Source organism: Pseudophryne corroboree, chromosome 5 (assembly GCF_028390025.1).
Source record: "Pseudophryne corroboree isolate aPseCor3 chromosome 5, aPseCor3.hap2, whole genome shotgun sequence".
Classification (NCBI taxonomy): Eukaryota; Metazoa; Chordata; class Amphibia; order Anura; family Myobatrachidae; genus Pseudophryne; species Pseudophryne corroboree.
In genome coordinates this window covers 421,826,919-421,848,536 of record NC_086448.1, presented here as the reverse complement: position 1 = coordinate 421,848,536, position 21,618 = coordinate 421,826,919, and the positions used below count along the sequence as shown (strand labels likewise).

Genomic DNA, 21,618 nt, shown 5'->3' with positions numbered 1-21,618 from the left:
ATGGACATTGCATTAATTCTGGATGCCAGCCGGCAAATATCCCTCTGTGCATCCTTTATATATAAGACAACGTCTTAAATATGCTCAATGTTAGCAAATATTATTATTATCTGACAGGGTGTCAGACCACGCTGCAGCAGCACTATTTATGCTGAGGCAATTGCAGGTTTCAGTATATAACCTGAGTGTGTAAATACAGACTTCAGGATCGCCTCCTGCTTTTCATCAGCAGGTTCCTTCAAGGTGGCCGTATCCTAAAACGGCAGTGCCACCTTTTGACAAACGTGTGAGCGCCTTATCCACCCTAAGGGATATCTCCCAACGTGACCTATCCTCTGGCGGGAAAGGGTACGCCATCAGTAACTTTTTAGAAATAACCAGTTTCTTATTGGGGGAAACCACGCTTCTTTACACACTTCATTCATTCATCTGATGGGGGAACCAAACAGTGGCTGTTTTTCCTCCCCAAAAATAAAACCCCTTTTATGTGGTACTTGGGTTTATGTCAGAAAATGCGTAACACATTTTTCATTGCCGAGATCATGTAACGGATGTTCCTAGTGGATTGTGTATATGTCTCAACCTCGTCGACACTGGAGTCAGACTCCGTGTCGACATCTGTGTCTGCCATCTGAGGTAACGGGCGTTGTTTTGAGCCCCTGATGGCCTTTGAGACGCCTGGGCAGACGCGGGCTGAGAAGCCGGCTGTCCCACAGCTGTTACGTCATCCAGCCTTTTATGTAAGGAGTTGACACGGTCGGTTAATACCTTCCACCTATCCATCCACTCTGGTGTCGGCCCCACAGGGGGCGACATCCCATTTATCGGCCTCTGCTCCGCCTCCACGTAACCTTCCTCATCCAACATGTCGACACAGCCGTACCGACACACCGCACACACACAGGGAATGCTCTGACTGAGGACAGGACCCCACAAAGTCCTTTGGGGAGACCGAGAGAGAGTATGCCAGCACACACCAGAGCGCTATATAATGCAGGGATTAACACTATAACTGAGTGATTTTTCCCCAAATAGCTGCTTGTATACATATATTGCGCCTAAATTTAGTGCCCCCCCTCTCTTTTTAACCCTTTGAGCCTGAAAACTACAGGGGAGAGCCTGGGGAGCTGTCTTCCAGCTGCACTGTGAAGAGAAAATGGCGCCAGTGTGCTGAGGGAGAAGCCCTGCCCCCTTTTCGGCGGACTTTCTCCCGCTTTTTCTGTGATACTGGCAGGGGTAATTTTACATCTATATAGCCTCTGGGACTATATATGATGTATATTTTGCCAGCCAAGGTGTTATTTATTGCCCTCAGGGCGCCCCCCCCCCCCAGCGCCCTGCACCCATCAGTGACCGAAGTGTGAGGTGTACATGAGGAGCAATGGCGCACAGCTGCAGTGCTGTGCGCTACCTTGGTGAAGACCGAAGTCTTCTGCCACCGATTTTCCGGACCTTCTTCGTGCTTCTGGCTCTGTAAGGGGGACGGCGGTGCGGCTCCGGGAACGAACACCAAGGTCGGGTCCTGCGGTCGATCCCTCTGGAGCTAATGGTGTCCAGTAGCCTAAGAAGCCCAAACTACCACCTGTTAGGTAGGTTCGCTTCTTCTCCCCTTAGTCCCTCGCTGCAGTGAGTCTGTTGCCAGCAGATCTCACTGAAAATAAAAAACCTAAATATACTTTCTTTCTAGGTGCTCAGGAGAGCCCCTAGTGTGCATCCAGCTCAGCCGGGCACAGAAATCTAACTGAGGTCTGGAGGAGGGTCTTAGTGGGAGGTGCCAGTGCACACCAGGTAGTCCTAAAGCTTTCTTTAGTTGTGCACAGTCTCCTGCGGAGCCGCTAATCCCCATGGTCCTTACGGAGTCCCAGCATCCACTTAGGACGTTAGAGAAAGATTATTTATTCAAGCCATACATTGTTTGATTATTTTTTCTGGATTATTATTTTTTTCACCCTTCACAGATCTATAATAATCGAAACTTATGTTCCTTCATGTTAACGTACACATAAGAGAAATAGATACATTAGAATCCTTCCACCTAGTGAATATTTTCATCTTATAGGACATACTGACTGTCCATCAACCAGGATAAAAATTAGATTGGCTGATGGCCAGTCTTAAGGAACGGGAACACACAGGAGAGGGAGACTCCTGTGAACAAGCCCAGTGTGAAACGTACGTCAGGTTCCTCCTGGCCCGCCCACTTCGAACGGCGGTCAGGTCTCCGTCCAGACAGTTCACCGCCTGTGACTCCGGCATCCACAGCTGACGTGCAGCGGACCTGCAGCGGCACCGTCTAGTCGCGGACGGGCTTCCAGCCAGCGGTGTGGTTTCCGTCCTGGTGCCTGGCAATTGTGACTCTACGCCAAGTGTACGGCGGCGCGCTCAGATCACGGACGCAGCAGATGGACACCTAGCCAGCGGTTTGGTAAAAATGATTCACTCTATTTGCCACACAGTAGCCACGTGCACTCTTATGCGGGACCTATACCTATTATCTGTTTAAGCATCAGGCACATTATTTATCAATTGTGCTAAAAGTATATTGTGAGTTAAAATTGCACCAGTTACTGATAGCGGGTCTATTTGGATTGTTGTATAAGTGATTATTTACAAGCTGGATTTTGGTGACTCGGGCAGCATAACAATTTATCAGGCACATTGTGAGTTAAAACTGCATCTGTCGCTGGTATTAAGTCTATATTGATTGCTGTAAAAGTGGCTATCTATAAGATGAATTATGGGAGACTCGTGCAGCATAACAACTGCCAGATTATAATATTATGTTTATAGTTAATGGATGTCATTCAGATACCAAGTGACTAGAATCGGAGGTCCCTTTGTATTTGGGAATTTTGTTATTGTTTGTGGGGATTGACATAAAAATAATAACTTTCATATCAGGCTCACTATTCATAAATTGTGCTAAAAGTATATTGTGAGTTAAAACTGCACCAATTGCTGGTATCAAGTCTATTTAGATTGCTGTAGACGTGGCTATTTACAAGCTGGATTTTGGAAGCCAATCCCGGTCCATTTTTTCAATCCCGGGTATCGGGATTGAAAAATGGCCAATCCCGGGATACCCGGGATTGGCTTTTAGCTACGTGGCCGCCCCCTCGCCCCACCCCGCCCCGCATACACACATCTCACCATAAACCGGGGGCGGGCAAGTGGGGAACATCCTCTGATTGCTGCAGGCGGCTCCCAGCAGCGGCTGACGGCGCAGCGTGACCTCTCACGCTGCGTTGGGGAGCCGGAACAAGGAAGCCGGGCAGCATCTGAGCGTCCTGTGGACGCTCCTCGCTGATCCCTCAATCCCCGGGATTGGAGCTTCCAATCCCGGGATTGAATCCCGGCCATTTTTGGTCCTAAATCCCGGGATCCCGCCGATCCCGATCCCGGGATTGGCCACTATACTCATGCAGCATAACAACTGTCAGATTATAATATTACACTGCTCAAAAAAATAAAGGGAACACTTAAACAACACAATGTAACTCCAAGTCAATCACACTTCTGTGAAATCAAGCTGTCCACTTAGGAAGCAACACTGAATGACAATAAATTTCACATGCTGTTGTGAAAATGGAATAGACAACAGGTGGAAATTATAGGCAATTAGCAAGACACCCCCAATAAAGGAGTTGGTCTGCAGGTGGTGACCACAGACCACTTCTCAGATCCTATGCTTTCTGGCTGATGTTTTGGTCACTTTTGAAAGCTGGCGGTGCTTTCACTCTAGTGGCAGCATGAGACGGAGTCTACAACCCACACAAGTGGCTTAGGTAGGGCAGCTCATCCAGGATGGCACATATATGCGAGCTGTGGCAAGAAGGTTTGCTGTGTCTATCAGTGTAGTGTCCAGAGCATGGAGGCGCTACCAGGAGACAGGCCAGTACATCAGGAGACGTGGAGGAGGCCGTAGGAGGGCAACAACCCAGCAGCAGGACCGTTACCTCCACCTTTGTGCAAGGAGGAACAGGAGGAGCACTGCCAGAGCCCTGCAAAATGACCTCCAGCAAGCCACAAATGTGCATGTGTCTACTCAAACGATTAGAAACAGACTCCATGAGGGTGGTATGAGAGCCCGACGTCCACAGGTGGGGGTTGTGCTTACATCCCAACACCGTGCAGGACGTTTGGCATTTGCCAGAGAACACCAAGATTGGCAAATTCGCCACTGGCGCCCTGTGCTCTTCACAGATGAAAGCAGGTTCTCACTGAGCACATGTGACAGACGTGACAGAGTCTGGAGACACCAAGGAGAACGTTCTGCTGCCTGCAACATCCTCCAGCATGACCGGTTTGGCAGTGGGTCAGTAATGGTGCGGGGTAGCATTTCTTTGGGGGGCAGCACAGCGCTCCATGTGCTCGCCAGAGGTAGCCTGACTGCCATTAGGTACCGAGATGAGATCCTCAGACCCCTTGTGAGACCATATGCTGGTGCGGTTGGCCCTGGGTTCCTCCTAATGCAAGACAATGCTAGACCTCATGTGGCTGGAGTGTGTCAGCAGTTCCTGCAAGACGAAGGCATTGATGCTATGGACTGGCCCGCCCGTTTCCCAGACCTGAATCCAATTGAGCACATCTGGGACATCATGTCTCGCTCCATCCACCAATGCCACGTTGCACCACAGACTGTCCAGGAGTTGGCGGATGCTTTAGTCCAGGTCTGGGAGGAGATCCCTCAGGAGACCATCCGCCACCTCATCAGGAGCATGCCCAGGCATTGTAGAGAGGTCATACAGGCACGTGGAGGCTACACACACTACTGAGCTTAATTTTGACTTGTTTTAAGGACATTACATCAAAGTTGGATCAGCCTGTAGTGTGTTTTTCCACTTTAATTTTGAGTGTGACTCCAAATCCAGACCTCCATGGGTTAATAAATTTGATTTCCATTGATAATTTTTTTGTGATTTTGTTGTCAGCACATTCAACTATGTTAAGAACAAAGTATTTAACAAGAATATTTCATTCATTCAGATCTAGGATGTGTTGTTTAAGTGTTCCCTTTATTTTTTTGAACAGTGTATATTTATAGTTAATGGATGTCATTCCGGATACCAAGTGAATAAAATTTTCATCCATGTGCTGTACCCTCAAACATAATTTTTGAATTTATTGATACTAGAATCTGAGGTCCCTGTATACTTGGGAACTTTGGGATTTTTTGTAGATATTGATATAATAATAACTACTCTCTGCAACATTGTTCACATTTTCCATGGTTGTAATAGACAAATTGTTATTAAGTGTTCTGATCATTGGTACATTTACCCTGTCTGCAGTTACAATCAATGAAAGGTTGTTAAATATAGTATCTGCTTACACTGTAGCAGGAATTAATACTTAGTAATGTGTCCGTGTAGCCATAATCAGTGACTGGCTCTTAGAAATTGGACTCTTTCTTATTGCAGCATAAAGGAAAACCGTTCTATTCTGGAAAGAATTATATGATGTAAAATCTGTTCCTATTACAGCATAAATATAATTTGCTGATACTTTCACGGATGTTACCACTTACCTTTTTTTCTTTTCGGGACTCTCATCAGTGATTCAGAGCAGGAGCCGATATTAAGAGCGTATGACATAACTATCTAACACTGACAGCAGATCCTACTTTTTCTTATTTCTATTCTCTCCTATATTCTCGTTTTTCAAAACTACCTATATTCGTGAACTCTCATCAATGATTCGTTGTGTTCAAATTTCAACCCTACAACCATACCTCATTGAATGTGCCCAATTCTGTCCGATCTTGTAAGCAATAAATTGATGGGCCTGGTCAGTACTATGGAGGAGACCCCATGGGAATACCGGGTGTTGTAGGATCCATCCATTATGGATGAACATAAGGTCTAACGTTGAAAGCAGATTCACAATTGTTTTCTTATTTCTCTTACTATTGCAATTTCTTAGCATATTTATGTAGAAAAGTGTGTTCTCCAAGGAACATAATAACTTTATCTTACATATTTGGTTCATTTTCAAACATCTTCATATTTAACAAGTGACTTTTCCTGTGAGCACAGTGGCTTCATAGAATATCTTCAAATATAATTATTGACTTGTTTGAGAATACAGCAGTTTGACAGAATTGACGTGTGATTAGATAACAGTCTGGCGGAGTAGAGACTCCTATATATATATATATTGAGGGAAGAATCTCATTGGTCTCTTTCGGATACATTTGTTATATTTTCACCCATTCCAAAGGGCTTATTTAACATCAGGATTTACAGGTGTAAATTAAGGGCGAATATGCCCCCATTTTTTTTACTCGATTATCTTATATTGTTACTTTTATTGTGAGATTTAAAGGTTATGTTTTAATATTCACCCATTTCTCTTTGGGATGCACAAAGGGGACCTCAATGATAAATGAGATGATTGTTTGAAACAAAGTGCTCCTGGAAGAGACTTTTTTTGTCCTTTTTCTTCCCCTCCTGGAATTATGTAGTCATCTCCAAGTGCCGCCTGTCCCTCTAGTGCCGCCTCTCCCTATAGTATGAACCCAGCAACTCGTGCACACTGCACCTGACCTGGTAATAACCCGGGAAAAATCCTGCTTTATTCCCGGGTAGAAATATCAGGTCAGGCGACTCAGGAAATCGGAACATACCCCTTTCACACCGCACCTAGACCCGCTTCGATCCAGCAATATACTGGGTTATTTGTATGGTGTGAAAGGGTACGGTGAATACAGTTATTTATCGGGAAACCAATTTATGCTTACGGCAATAAGAGGTTATACATCCCCCACCACCCTGTGCAAATGCCAAGTTGTGCTGTTAGGAAAGAAGGGGAAGTGATGTTCACTGTCATAGATGGCGGCAAATTATTGGCTGTAATTGTTCCCAAACAGTTGTCTTCTACTACACTGAACATCCCATAATAATACCACGTCAAAAGCAGTTTTTATTTACAATCAGAGTAGGTATAAAATATATTCACAGAAAAACAACCAAGGCTGTGCTCTTCAGAAAGGTAGTTTAAACTAGAGAGCGTAAATGTTTTAGTTCAAGTGCTCTACCTCTTTTTAATGGAGTACCCCATGCATTGATTTCTATATTCTCTAGGAAAATGACACTGTTTTTCTCTGACGTCCTAGTGGATGCTGGGACTCCGTAAGGACCATGGGGATATAGCGGCTCCGCAGGAGACAGGGCACAAAATAAAAGCTTAAGGATCAGGTGGTGTGCACTGGCTCCTCCCCCTATGACCCTCCTCCAAGCCTCAGTTAGATTTTTGTGCCCGGCCGAGAAGGGTGCAATCTAGGTGGCTCTCCTGAGCTGCTTAGAATAAAAGTTTAGTTAGGTTTTTTTATTTTCAGTGAGTCCTGCTGGCAACAGGCTCACTGCATCGTGGGACTAAGGGGAGAAGAAACGGACTCACCTGAGTGCAGAGTGGATCGGGTTTCTTAGGCTACTGGACACTAGCTCCAGAGGGACGATCACAGGTTCAGCCTGGATGGGTCACCGGAGCCGCGCCGCCGTCCCCCTTACAGAGCCAGAAGAGACGAAGAGGTCCGGTGAAATCGGCGGCAGAAGACATCCTGTCTTCAGACTAAGGTAGCGCACAGCACCGCAGCTGTGCGCCATTGCTCTCAGCACACTTCACACTCCGGTCACTGAGGGTGCAGGGCGCTGGGGGGGGAGCGCCCTGAGACGCAATATAACAGAATACCTTAGGTGGCAAAACAGAATACATCACATATAGCTCCTGGGCTATATGGATGTATTTTAATCCCCTGCCATTTTACACAAAAAAGCGGGAGATAAGGACGTCGTGAAGGGGCGGAGCCTATCTCCTCAGCACACAAGCGCCATTTTCCCTCACAGCTCCGCTGGAAGGACGGCTCCCTGACTCTCCCCTGCAGTCCTGCTTCAGAATCAGGGTAAAAAAGAGAAGGGGGGGCATTGTTGGCAGCAAATAACAATAATTAACAGCAGCTATAAGGGAATAACACTTATATAAGGTTATCCCTGTATATATATATAGCGCTGGGTGTGTGCTGGCAGACTCTCCCTCTGTCTCTCCAAAGGGCTAAGTGGGGTCCTGTCCTCTATCAGAGCATTCCCGGTGTGTGTGTGCTGTGTGTCGGTACGCGTGTGTCGACATGTATGAGGAGGAAAATTATGTGGAGGCGGAGCAGTTGCCTGCGTTGGTGATGTCACCCCCTAGGGAGTCGACACCTGACTGGATGATTGTATTTAAACAATTAAGTGATAATGTCAGCAATTTGCAAAAAACTGTTGACGACATGAGACAGCCGGCAAATCAGTTAGTGCCTGTCCAGGCGTCTCAGACACCGTCAGGGGCGCTAAAACGCCCGTTACCTCAGTGGGTCGACACAGACCCTGACACAGATACTGAGTCTAGTGTCGACGGTGACGAGACAAACGTAATGTCCAGTAGGGCCACACGTTACATGATCACGGCAATGAAAGAGGCATTGAACCTTTCTGACACTACAAGTACCACAAAGAAGGGTATTATGTGGGGTGAGAAAAAACTACCAATATTTTTTCCTGAGTCAGAGGAAATAAATGAGGTGTGTGAAAAAGCGTGGGTTTCTCCCGATAAAAAACAGCTAATTTCTAAAAAATTATTAGCATTATATCCTTTCCCGCCAGAGGTTAGGGCGCGTTGGGAAACACCCCCTAGGGTAGATAAGGCGCTCACACGTTTATCTAAACAAGTAGCGTTACCGTCTCCTGATACGGCTACCCTCAAAGAACCAGCTGATAGAAGGCTGGAAAATATCCTAAAAAGTATATACACACATACTGGTGTTATACTGCGACCAGCAATCGCCTCAGCCTGGATGTGCAGTGCTGGAGTCGCATGGTCGGATTCCCTGACTGAGAATATTGATACCCTGGATAGGGACAATATTTTGTTAACTATAGAACATTTAAAGGATGCATTATTATATATGCGTGATGCACAGAGGGATATTTGCACCCTGGCATCAAGAGTGAGTGCTATGTCCATCTCTGCCAGAAGAGCGTTGTGGACGCGACAGTGGTCAGGGGATGCGGATTCCAAACGGCACATGGAAGTATTGCCGTATAAAGGGGAGGAGTTATTTGGGGCTGGTCTATCGGACCTGGTGGCCACGGCAACGGCTGGAAAATCCACCTTTTTACCCCAGGTCACTCCACATCAGCAGAAAAAGACACCGTCTTTTCAATCTCAGTCCTTTCGTTCCCATAAGTACAAGCGAGCAAAAGGCCACTCCTTTCTGCCCCGGGGCAGAGGAAGGGGAAAAAGACTGCACCATGCAGCCGCTTCCCAAGAGCAGAAGCCCTCCCCTGCTTCTGCCAAGTCTTCAGCATGACGCTGGGGCTTTACAAGCAGACTCAGATATGGTGGGGGCCCGTCTCAAAAATTTCAACGCGCAGTGGGCTCACTCGCAAGTGGATCCCTGGATTCTACAGGTAGTATCGCAGGGGTACAAACTGGAATTCGAGGCGTTTCCCCCTCATCGTTTCCTGAAGTCTGCTTTACCAACGTCTCCCTCCGACAGGGAGGCAGTTCTAGAAGCCATTCACAAGCTGTATTCCCAGCAGGTGATAATCAAGGTACCCCTCCTGCAACAAGGAAAGGGGTATTATTCCACGCTGTTTGTGGTACCGAAGCCGGACGGCTCGGTGAGACCAATTTTAAATCTGAAATCCTTGAACACTTACATAAAAAGGTTCAAATTCAAGATGGAGTCACTCAGAGCAGTGATAGCGAACCTGGAAGAGGGGGACTATATGGTGTCTCTGGACATCAAAGATGCTTATCTCCACGTCCCGATATACCCTTCTCACCAAGGGTACCTCAGGTTTGTAGTACAAAACTGTCATTATCAGTTTCAGACGCTGCCGTTTGGATTGTCCACGGCACCTCGGGTCTTTACCAAGGTAATGGCCGAAATGATGATTCTTCTACGAAGAAAAGGCATTTCAATTATCCCTTACTTGGACGATCTCCTGATAAGGGCAAGATCCAGGGAACAGTTAGAAGTCGGAGTAGCACTATCTCAGGTAGTGTTACGTCAGCACGGGTGGATTCTAAATATTCCAAAATCGCAGCTGATTCCAACGACACGTCTACTGTTCCTAGGAATGATTCTGGACACAGTCCAGAAGAAGGTGTTTCTCCCGGAGGAGAAGGCCAGGGAGTTATCCGAGCTAGTCAGGAACCTCCTAAAACCAGGACAGGTCTCAGTGCATCAGTGCACGAGGGTCCTGGGGAAAATGGTGGCTTCTTACGAAGCAATTCCATTCGGAAGATTCCATGCAAGACAAATGGTCCGGATCGCATCTGCAGATGCATCAGCGGATAACCCTGTCGCCAAGGACAAGGGTGTCTCTCCTGTGGTGGCTGCAGAGTGCTCATCTACTAGAGGGCCGCAGATTTGGCATTCAGGATTGGATCCTGGTAACCACGGATGCCAGCCTGAGAGGCTGGGGAGCAGTCACACAGGGAAGGAATTTCCAGGGCCTGTGGTCAAGCTTGGAAACGTCTCTTCATATAAACATTCTGGAACTAAGGGCCATTTACAATGCCCTAAGTCAAGCAAAACCTCTGCTTCAGGGTCAGGCGGTGTTGATCCAATCGGACAACATCACGTCAGTCGCCCACGTAAACAGACAGGGCGGCACGAGAAGCAGGAGGGCAATGGCAGAAGCTGCAAGGATTCTTCGCTGGGCGGAAAATCATGTGATAGCACTGTCAGCAGTATTCATTCCGGGAGTGGACAACTGGGAAGCAGACTTCCTCAGCAGACACGACCTTCACCCGGGAGAGTGGGGACTTCACCCAGAAGTCTTCCACCTGATTGTAAACCGTTGGGAAAAACCAAAGGTGGACATGATGGCGTCACGTCTAAACAAAAAACTGGACAGATATTGCGCCAGGTCAAGGGACCCTCAGGCAATAGCAGTGGACGCTCTGGTAACGCCGTGGGTGTACCAGTCAGTGTATGTGTTCCCTCCTCTGCCTCTCATACCAAAAGTACTGAGAATCATAAGAAGGAGAGGAGTAAGAACTATACTCGTGGTTCCGGATTGGCCAAGACGGACTTGGTACCCGGAACTTCAAGAGATGCTCACGGACGAACCGTGGCCTCTACCTCTAAGAAAGGACCTGCTACTGCAGGGGCCTTGTCTGTTCCAAGACTTACCGCGGCTGCGTTTGACGGCATGGCGGTTGAACGCCGGATCCTGAGGGAAAAAGGCATTCCAGAAGAAGTCATCCCTACTCTGGTCAAAGCCAGGAAGGACGTAACCGCAAAACATTATCACCGCATTTGGCGTAAATATGTTGCGTGGTGTGAGGCCAAGAAGGCCCCTACAGAGGAATTTCAACTGGGTCGTTTCCTTCATTTCCTGCAAACAGGACTGTCTATGGGCCTAAAATTAGGGTCCATTAAGGTTCAAATTTCGGCCCTGTCGATTTTCTTCCAGAAAGAACTGGCTTCAGTACCTGAAGTTCAGACATTTGTAAAAGGGGTGCTGCACATACAGCCTCCTTTTGTGCCTCCAGTGGCACCTTGGGATCTCAATGTGGTGTTGATTTTTCTAAAGTCACATTGGTTTGAACCACTTTCCACTGTGGACTTAAAATATCTCACATGGAAGGTGTCGATGCTGTTAGCCTTGGCTTCAGCCAGGCGTGTGTCAGAATTGGCGGCTTTATCATATAAAAGCCCTTACTTGATATTTCATTCTGACAGGGCGGAATTGAGGACTCGTCCTCAATTTCTCCCTAAGGTGGTTTCTGCATTTCACATGAACCAACCTATTGTGGTACCTGCGGCTACCAGGGACTTAGAGGACTCTAAGTTGCTTGACGTTGTCAGGGCCTTGAAAATATATGTTTCCAGGACGGCTGGAGTCAGAAAATCTGACTCGCTGTTTATCCTGTATGCACCCAACAAGCTGGGTGCTCCTGCTTCTAAGCAGACGATTGCTCGTTGGATTTGTAGTACAATTCAGCTTGCACATTCTGTGGCAGGATTGCCACAGCCAAAATCAGTAAAAGCCCATTCCACAAGGAAGGTGGGCTCATCTTGGGCGGCTGCCCGAGGGGTCTCGGCTTTACAACTTTGCCGAGCAGCTACTTGGTCAGGGGCAAACACGTTTGCTAAATTCTACAAATTTGATACCCTGGCTGAGGAGGACCTGGAGTTCTCTCATTCGGTGCTGCAGAGTCATCCGCACTCTCCCGCCCGTTTGGGAGCTTTGGTATAATCCCCATGGTCCTTACGGAGTCCCAGCATCCACTAGGACGTCAGAGAAAATAAGATTTTACTTACCGATAAATCTATTTCTCGTAGTCCGTAGTGGATGCTGGGCGCCCATCCCTAGTGCGGATTGTCTGCAATACTTGTATATAGTTATTGTTACAAAAATTCGGGTTATTATTGTTGTGAGCCATCTTTTCAGAGGCTCCTTTGCGTTTATCATACTGTTAACTGGGTTCAGATCACAAGTTGTACGGTGTGATTGGTGTGGCTGGTATGAGTCTTACCCGGGATTTAATATCCTTCCTTATTATGTACGCTCGTCCGGGCACAGTATCCTAACTGAGGCTTGGAGGAGGGTCATAGGGGGAGGAGCCAGTGCACACCACCTGATCCTTAAGCTTTTATTTTGTGCCCTGTCTCCTGCGGAGCCGCTATATCCCCATGGTCCTTACGGAGTCCCAGCATCCACTACGGACTACGAGAAATAGATTTATCGGTAAGTAAAATCTTATTTTTTTTTTTTTTTTAAACATGTACAACAAGTATACATCTCATCTCATCTCATCTTATCTTAAAATAGGAAGGTAGTCTCATATCTAAATTGTTGTTCAATGAAAAGTTAATTCTAGGGAATATTGTGAACTGAATATGTTTAGAATTTAGCAACTAATGCTACGAGTAAATCTATAGAATATTTTTTGTCCAGTCTCCAACATGTAGGCATAGTGGAAGCCGGTGTGCCGCCTGTCCCAACGGTTCCCACTGCAAGGGCGATGGAACAGACCTAGGGGATAATTCAGACTTGATCGCTGCTGCAAATTTGTTAGCAGTTGGGCAAAAGCATGGTGGTCATTCCGAGTTGATCGCAGCCAGCAACTTTTTACCGATCAACTAGTACACGCCTATGGGGGAGTGTATTTTAGCTTAGCAGGGTTGCGTTCGCTTGTGCAGCCCTGCTAAGCTAAAAATAATTTCAAGAAGAAGTAGACCAGACCTGGGCATACTTACCCTGTGCGACGATCTCAGTGATGCATGAGCCGGCTTTGATGTCAGACATCCGCCCTCCGTTCTTCTGGACATGCCTGAGTTTTCAGATCCACTCCCCGAAAACGGCTGGAAATGCTGCGGTGACGCCCAGCTCCGCCTTCTTCCTGTCAATCTTCTTTGCGGTCCGCTCTGCGACCGCTTCCTTCTTTAGACGCGTCGTAACGGGCTACGTCGCGCACTGCGACTGCCGCTCATGCGCATTCTGCACTCGTTCGCACCGCAGCGATAAACCGCTGCGTGCGAATGGGTCGGAATTACCCCCCCCCCCATGTGCACTGCAGGGTGGGCAGATATAACATGTGCAGAGAGAGTTAGATTTGGGTGGGGTGTGTTCAAACTGAAATCTAAATTGCAGTGTAAAAATAAAGCAGCCAGTATTTACCCTGCACAGAAACAAAATAACCCACCCAAATCTAACTCTCACTGCACATGTTATATCTGCCCCACCTGCAGTGCACATGGTTTTGCCCAACTGCTAACAAATTTGCAGCAGCGATCAGGTCTGAATTAAGCCCCTAGCTGCTTAGAATCGGAGCATCCAGCCAGAGAGGATGTGGCGGTTAGTGGAGGTGGGGAGGAAAGCAGTAGGCACAAGGTGAGCAGAAGTAGGGGTGAGGGGGTGACGATGGATGGGATGAACAGCAGTTTTAGAGTGGGGTTCTGAGCAGTGGAAAGAGGAGGGCTGGACCGGAAACAACAAGAGGTGGTAGGCTAAAGTGACCTGGGCCAATGTAACTAGATGGTCCTATTCATATGTCAGTTGCCACTCAAACAGGAAAAATCTTTTATTGAATTACCTGTTTGTCAACATAAACAAATATACATTGTAGTTAACATATATATACAAATATACAATACATTGACAATAAATACTGCCTTTAATAATTTTCTCTTTAAAAGATGCATCAACTTGAAAATTGTGTAAAAATGTGTTGTTGTTTTTTTCCCTCTTGTTTAGAAATAAAGAAATTGTGATTTACCTATTAAGTCAAGGAGCTGATGTTAACCTGCGTGCAAAAAATGGCTATACAGCATTTGACTTAGTAATGCTGCTCAATGATCCAGGTTTGGCATTTTATTGTTTAGTAATGCATGCTTTATAACATTTACCCTATTATCCTTTTGTGAGGCCTGTGCTTTATATTCTATACTGCTTAACAGTGTATAACGTGTATCTTAATCAATTACACTTTTTCAGTATTTCCAGGACCCAGTTAGTGAGAATAGACAGGTTTGTAGAGTTACCACGGTAAGGAATAGGCATGGTTGGTTGGTGTACGTAACATGTTGGGCCTGATTCAGAGTTGAATGCAACCGTCCTGGAAGTAAAGTGTTTTGCTTCCTATGTAGAGTTGGCTGCAAACGTGAGATGCGACCAACTCTGCATAGATAACAAATGCTCCTCTCTTCCCCCTGCAAATAACGTGAGCAGATGCACTCGGATTACAACAAAGGAGGTGGCTTCACTGTGAGCACAAACAATGTTTAAAAACATGGTACACATTTCATAATGCGGGTACACCAATCCTGCTATAAGATTGTAGTACCTGTATCAGCAGTAATAATATGTTGCGTTTGAATCACTCATTATCCGTTTATAATTTATGTTGCATACTCGCAGGCCATCCCACTCCATGCTGTCCTAGCTGCCTCACTGTTATCTTGGGATGCATTTCACAATGACACCCCTTTTACTTTGCTGTTGCAACTGCTGTCCTGACTCCCTTGATGCAGGAGCTCGTAAGTGTATAATTATGCAGAGTCATCAGAGTAAAAAATGCATTTTGAGAGTTAACACACGTGCGTAGTACTTGAAAAAAAGCAAGTTGCAGTGGAATTTAAAGGCTCAACTTGCATTTATGGTCAACTCTGCATGAGGCCCTTTATATGTCAATATCTTACACATGGAATACACATTTCTGTAGCCGGGTACACTGGATTACACAGGGAATAAGATCGGTGTGTAGAGTTGGATCTTAATCTGAGGCACCAACAGGCTAAAGCTTTGACTGTTCCCAGGATGCACTGCACTGCCTCCTCTATAGCCCCGCCTCCAGGCACTGGAGCTCAGTTTGTAAGTTGTGCCTGCAGTGCAGGTCACTAACAGGTGGGGCTGTGCTAGGCAGCCCTGAAAAGAGCTTTTTTAGAAGACTTCAAGGTCCGCAGAACTTTCTATGTCTTTGACATGCTGTGCTGCTGCTCCATCACCTCCCTCAGTGGCGCTAAATACTACCGCGGCCTGGTTCCCGGGTTCTTGCAGCGGAGACACACCGGTTTCCTTCAGGCACACCGGTTTTCTTCAGGCACACCAATGCTGTTATTCTCCAGGATCGCGTGGCTGCACTTGAAGGGGGGAGGTAAGGTAAAACGCGATCCGGTCGCGCTCCCAGAAGACGGACCGCGCCGCTGGCGTGGACACTGTGCTGCACAGGAACCCCATTATATCCACCAGGGCAAGGGGCACAGGTTGGATTTATTAAAATATATTTACATATATTTAATATATATTCTCTCTCTCTCTCTCTCTCTCTCGATCAAGATTTTGGCGCCATTACATAGCTGGGCTGATCTCCGGGACTGCTGGGCACTGTCTCCACTGTAAATCCGCTTGTATCATCAGCGCTGTGCATTTACAGACACTTAAGTATTCTACATGTCATTTTAGACAACGTTATAAGAACAAGTGTACTGCTATCTGAATATTTAGTACAAGTATTCTGTGATATACATCCAGTGTTTACTGTGCATTGTTATATCTATATACATACATATCTATATGTAATTACTAGTCCAGTGCAGTTTTATTGTTTTATGTGATAATTCCTGCGTTGTACCTGTGACTGAGTGTGCCTATAGCTGCTGTGTAAATACCACTCTTGTGTGTCACACGTTTGCAATCACTATGGTGGTCATTCCGAGTTGTTTGCTCGCTAGCTGCTTTTAACAGCATTGAAAACGCTAGGCCGCCGCCCTCTGGGAGTGTATCTTAGTTTAGCAGAATAGCGAACGAAAGATTAGCAGAACTGCTACTAAATAATTCCCTGCAGTTTCTGAGTAGCTCCAGACCTACTCCTAGACTGCGATCACCTCAGTCCGTTTAGTTCATGGTTTGACGTCACAAACACGCCCTGCGTTCGGCCACCCACTCCCCCGTTTCTCCAGCCACTCCTGCGTTTTTACCTGGCACGCCTGCGTTTTTTAGCACACTCCCTGAAAACGGCCAGTTTCCGCCCAGAAACACCCACTTACTGTCAATCACACTACGATCACTCGAGCGTTGAAAAAACGTCGCTTGAACTTGTGTAAATCTACAAAGTTTTGTGTGAAAGTACTTAGCGCATGCGCGCTGCGTACCATGTGCATGTGCATTTTTTCACTTAATCTCTGCACTGCGAAAATCGGCAGCGAGCGAACAACTCGGAATGACCACCTGTTTGTATTTCTCACTGTGTTTTTCAGTCATCCTACACCGCTTTTATCCTCTGTTTGTGATCTGTATTCACTGTCACAAAACACAGGATTATTTGCTGTTTTTTTTTGTGTTTGTCTGGCTATATTGTACTATTACATCCTAAGGCTGCATCCCACATGATATCTGCTACACAGGGTGGGACATCCGCGAACGCTCCTGCAGCATGCAGTGCTGTCGTCACAAGTTCACCAGTGGGGAAAGTGTTCGCTGCTGGTTCAGGCGCTGGGTGTCATACATCTTTCAGTCCATCTGTGACACCTGTGGTCAATCAAGATCCACCTTGGGAAGCTTTTTCAAATATGCTGACTACGCTTGTAACATGTCTTGCGCACCCTGTGGGGCCTCCTGTGCCATTGCAGCCACATATTGTCCCTGTAGTTAATCCACCATGGGCGGATACTTTGTCTACCCAGTTACAGAAATTAAATCAGAATTTGGTTAGACAAAAGTCCACCTCATGTCCCTCTGGGGCCAAGGGGTCATCTAAGCGGGCCATTACTTCCTCACAGTCCACTAATATTTTGGATAATTCTTCCGATGAAGATGGGGAATACTGATCTGTCAGACACTGATAAAGTTGCTTCTGATGAGGAATCTACAACCCAGGTTGATGTTCCTGATCTTGTGGAGGCTATCAAGCTGAATCTCCAAATCGATGATGACATTGAGCTTCCTGTTAAAAAGATGCTAGCTCGTTATCCTATCCCTGCGGAGTTGAGCAACAAGTGGGAAACTCCACCACCGGTGGACTCTCATGTCGCCCGTCTTGTGGTGTCCTCTACTCTGCCTGTCACCATTGTCACCTCACTGAAGGAACCGACAGATAAGCGTGTGGAGGGATGCCTGAAGTCTATTTACATTCTTACTAGTGCTGTACATAGACCCACTATGGCTGCCTCTTGGGCGGCAAAAGGAATTGAATTGAGGAGGAAGAGCTACCTCAGAATTTTTCTGACCCTGCCAGACAATATCTGTTGTATATTACCACAGCTTCTCACTGTATTCAGGAGGCGGCCTCTGATGCAGGGGTCATGGCAGCCAAGGCTACTACTACGTCTATCCTGGCTCACAGGATTCTGTGGTTGAGGTCCTGGAAGGTGGACCTGGACTCTTAAAAAGACCTTGGCGGTACTCCCTTTCAAGGGAGACATCCTGTTTGGGGAAGATCTGAATAAGATTGTGACTGACTTGGCGATGGCCAAGACTGCGTTTCTCCCAAGCACTAATCCTTCTGCTCAGAATGCTAAGTACCATTTCTCTAACGTCCTAGTGGATGCTGTGGACTCCGTAAGGACCATGGGGAATAGACGGGCTCCGCAGGAGACATGGGCACTTTAAGAAAGATTTTAGATTCTGGTGTGCTCTGGCTCCTCCCTCTATGTCCCTCCTCCAGACCTCAGTTTGAATCTGTGCCCGGACGAGCTGGGTGCTGTTCAGTGAGCTCTCCTGAGCTTGCTGTAAGAAAGTATTTTGTTAGGTTTTTTATTTTCAGGGAGCTCTGCTGGCACAGACTTCCTGCATCGTGGGACTGAGGGGAGAGAAGCAGCCCTACTCTCTGCAGATAGGTCCTGCTTCTTAGGCTACTGGACACATTAGCTCCAGAGGGATCGTACACAGGATCTCACCCTCGTCGTCCGATCCCAGAGCCGCGCCGCCGTCCCCCTCGCAGAGCCGGAAGACAGAAGCCGGGTGAGCATAAGAAGCAAGAAGACTTCGAAATCGGCGGCAGAAGACTCCAGTCTTCACTGAGGTAGCGCACAGCACTGCAGCTGTACGCCATTGCTCCCACACACACCCACATACTCCGGTCACTGTAAGGGTGCAGGGCGCAGTGGGGGGCGCCCTGGGCAGCAATTAGGACCTCTTGGCAAAAGTTTTGCATATATACAGTTGGGCACTGTATATATGTATGAGCCCCCGCCAAAATATTGTACATTAAAGCGGGACAGAAGCCCGCCGCTGAGGGGGCGGGGCTTCTTCCTCAGCACTCACCAGCGCCATTTTTTCTCCACAGCTCCGCTGAGAGGAAGCTCCCCAGGCTCTCCCCTGCAGATACACGGTAGAAGAGGGTAAAAAGAGAGGGGGGGCACATAATTAGGCGCAAAAATCATTATAACAGCAGCTACTGGGTTAACATTAAGTTACTGTGTTATTCCTGGGTTATATAGCGCTGGGGTGTGTGCTGGCATACTCTCTCTCTGTCTCTCCAAAGGGCCTTGGGGGGGAACTGTCTTCAAAAAGAGCATTCCCTGTGTGTGTGGTGTGTCGGTACTCTTGTGTCGACATGTTTGACGAGGAAGGCTATGTGGAAACAGAGCGGGAGCAAATGAATGTGGTGTCTCCGCCGACGGCGCCGACACCTGATTGGATGGATATGTGGAAGGTTTTAAATGATAATGTTAATTCCTTGCATAAAAGGTTGGATAAAGATGAAGCCTTAGGACAGTCAGGGTCTCAGCCCATGCCTGATCCTATGTCGCAGAGGCAGTCAAGGTCTCAGAAGCGCTCACTATCCCAAATTGTTGACACTGATACCGACATGGATTCTGACTCCAGTGTCGATTACGATGATGCAAAGTTACAGCCTAAATTGGCTAAATCCATCCGTTATATGATTATAGCAATTAAGGATGTGTTGCACATCACAGAGGAAACCCCAGTCCCTGACAAGAGGAGGGTTCATATGTATGGGGAAAAAAGGCAGGTGGTGACCTTCCCCCCTTCACACGAGCTAAATGAGTTATGTGAAAAGGCTTGGGAATCTCCAGATAAAAAAACTGCATATTTCCAAACGGATGCTTATGGCGTATCCTTTCCCGCCAACGGACAGGTTACGCTGGGAATCCTCCCCTAGGGTGGACAAAGCTTTAACACGCTTATCAAAGAGGGTAGCCCTGCCGTCACAGGATACGGCCACCTTGAAAGATGCTGCGGATAGAATGCAAGAGGGTACCCTGAAGTCCATTTATACACATTCAATTACCTTACTAAGGCCGGCAATTGCGTCGGCCTGGGTGTGTAGTGCTGTAGCAGCATAAACGGATACCTTATCTGAGGAACTTGATACCTTAGACAGGGATACTATATTAATGACCCTGGGGCATATAAAAGACGCTGTCCTATATATGCGAGATGCTCAAAGAGACATTAGTCTACTGGGCTCTAGAATAAATGCAATGTCGATTTCTGCCAGAAGGGTCCTGTGGACTCGGCAATGGATAGGTGATGCCGACTCAAAAAGGCACATGGAGGTTTTACCTTACAAGGGTGAGGAATTGTTTGGGGAGGGTCTCTCGGACCCGGTCTCCACAGCTACTGCTGGAAAGTCAAATTTTTTGCCAAATGTTTCCTCACAACCTAAGAAAGCACCGTATTACCGAATGCAGTCCTTTCGATCACAAAAAGGCAAGAAAGTCCGAGGTGCGTCCTTTCTTGCCAGATGCAGGGGCAGAGGAAGGAAGCTGCACAACGCAGCTAGTTCCCAGGAACAGAAGTCCTCCCCGGCTTCCACTAAATCCACCGCATGACGCTGGGGCTCCACAGGCGGAGCTAGGCCCGGTGGGGGCGCGTCTCTGAAATTTCAGCCACAAGTGGGTTCACTCCCAGTTGGATCCCTGGGCAATAGAGAATGTGTCTCAGGGATACAAGCTGGAATTCGAAGAGATGCCCCCTCACCTCAAATCGGCCCTGCCAGCTACCCCCTTAGAGAGGGAAATAGTGTTAACTGCAATTCACAAATTGTATCTTCAACAGGTGGTGGTCAAGGTTCCCCTCCTTCAACAAGGAAAGGGTTATTATTCGACCATGTTTGTGGTACCGAAACCGGACGATTCGGTCAGACCCATATTGAATTTAAAATCCCTGAACATATACCTGAAAAGGTTCAAGTTCAAGATAGAATCGCTCAGAGCGGTCATCGCAAGCCTGGAAGGGGGGGATTTTATGGTGTCTCTGGACATAAAGGATGCATGCCTTCATGTCCCCATTTATCCACCTCATCAGGCGTACCTCAGATTTGTGGTACAGGATTGTCATTACCAATTCCAGACGTTGCCGTTTGGTCTCTCCACGGCACCGAGAATAGTTACCAAGGTAATGGCGGAAATGATGGTACTCCTGCGGAAGCAAGGGGTCACAATTATCCCATACTTGGACGATCTCATAAAAGCGAGGTCAAGAGAGCAGTTGCTGATCAGCGTAGCACGCTCTCTGGAAGTGTTACAACAACACGGCTGGATTCTAAATATTCCAAAGTCGCAGTTGATTCCTACGACTCGTCTGCCTTTCCTGGGCATGATTCTGGACACAGACCAGAAGAGGGTTTATCTTCCGATGGAGAAGGCTCAGGAGCTCATGACACTGGTCTGAGACCTATTAAAACCAAAACAGGTGTCGGTGCATCACTGCACGCGAGTCCTAGGAAAGATGGTGGCATCATACGAGGCCATTCCCTTCGGCAGGTTCCATGCGAGGACCTTTCAATGGGATCTACTGGACAAGTGGTCCGGATCACATCTTCAGATGCATCGGTTAATCACCCTATCCCCCAGGGCCAGGGTGTCTCACCTGTGGTGGCTGCAGAGTGCTCACCTTCTCGAAGGTCGCAGATTCGGCATTCAGGACTCGGTCCTGGTGACCACGGATGCAAGCCTCCGAGGGTGGGGGGCAGTCACACAGGGAAGAAATTTCCAAGGTCTGTGGTCAAGTCAGGAGACTTGCCTTCACATCAACGTCCTGGAACTAAGGGCCATATACAACGCCCTACGTCAAGCGGAGTCCCTACTTCGCGACTAACCGGTACTGATTCAGTCAGACAACATCACCGCAGTGGCTCATGTGAACCGCCAAGGCG

The 21,618-nt window shown here is 47.3% G+C and overlaps 1 protein-coding gene across 2 annotated transcripts in view; it reads left to right on the top strand.

Annotated features, from left to right (window-relative positions):
• ANKS6 (ankyrin repeat and sterile alpha motif domain containing 6) overlaps positions 1 to 21,618 on the top strand; it is a 255,254-nt gene that overhangs the window by 33,813 nt on the left and 199,823 nt on the right. For both annotated transcript variants that reach the window (XR_010177741.1, XM_063922805.1), the window contains exon 5: positions 14,253 to 14,359. Coding sequence is in view for 1 of the 2 variants with exons in the window: in XM_063922805.1 (XP_063778875.1) it covers positions 14,253 to 14,359 (107 nt within the window). In the remaining variant the exon portion in view is untranslated. The remainder of the gene's footprint in view (positions 1 to 14,252; positions 14,360 to 21,618) is intronic.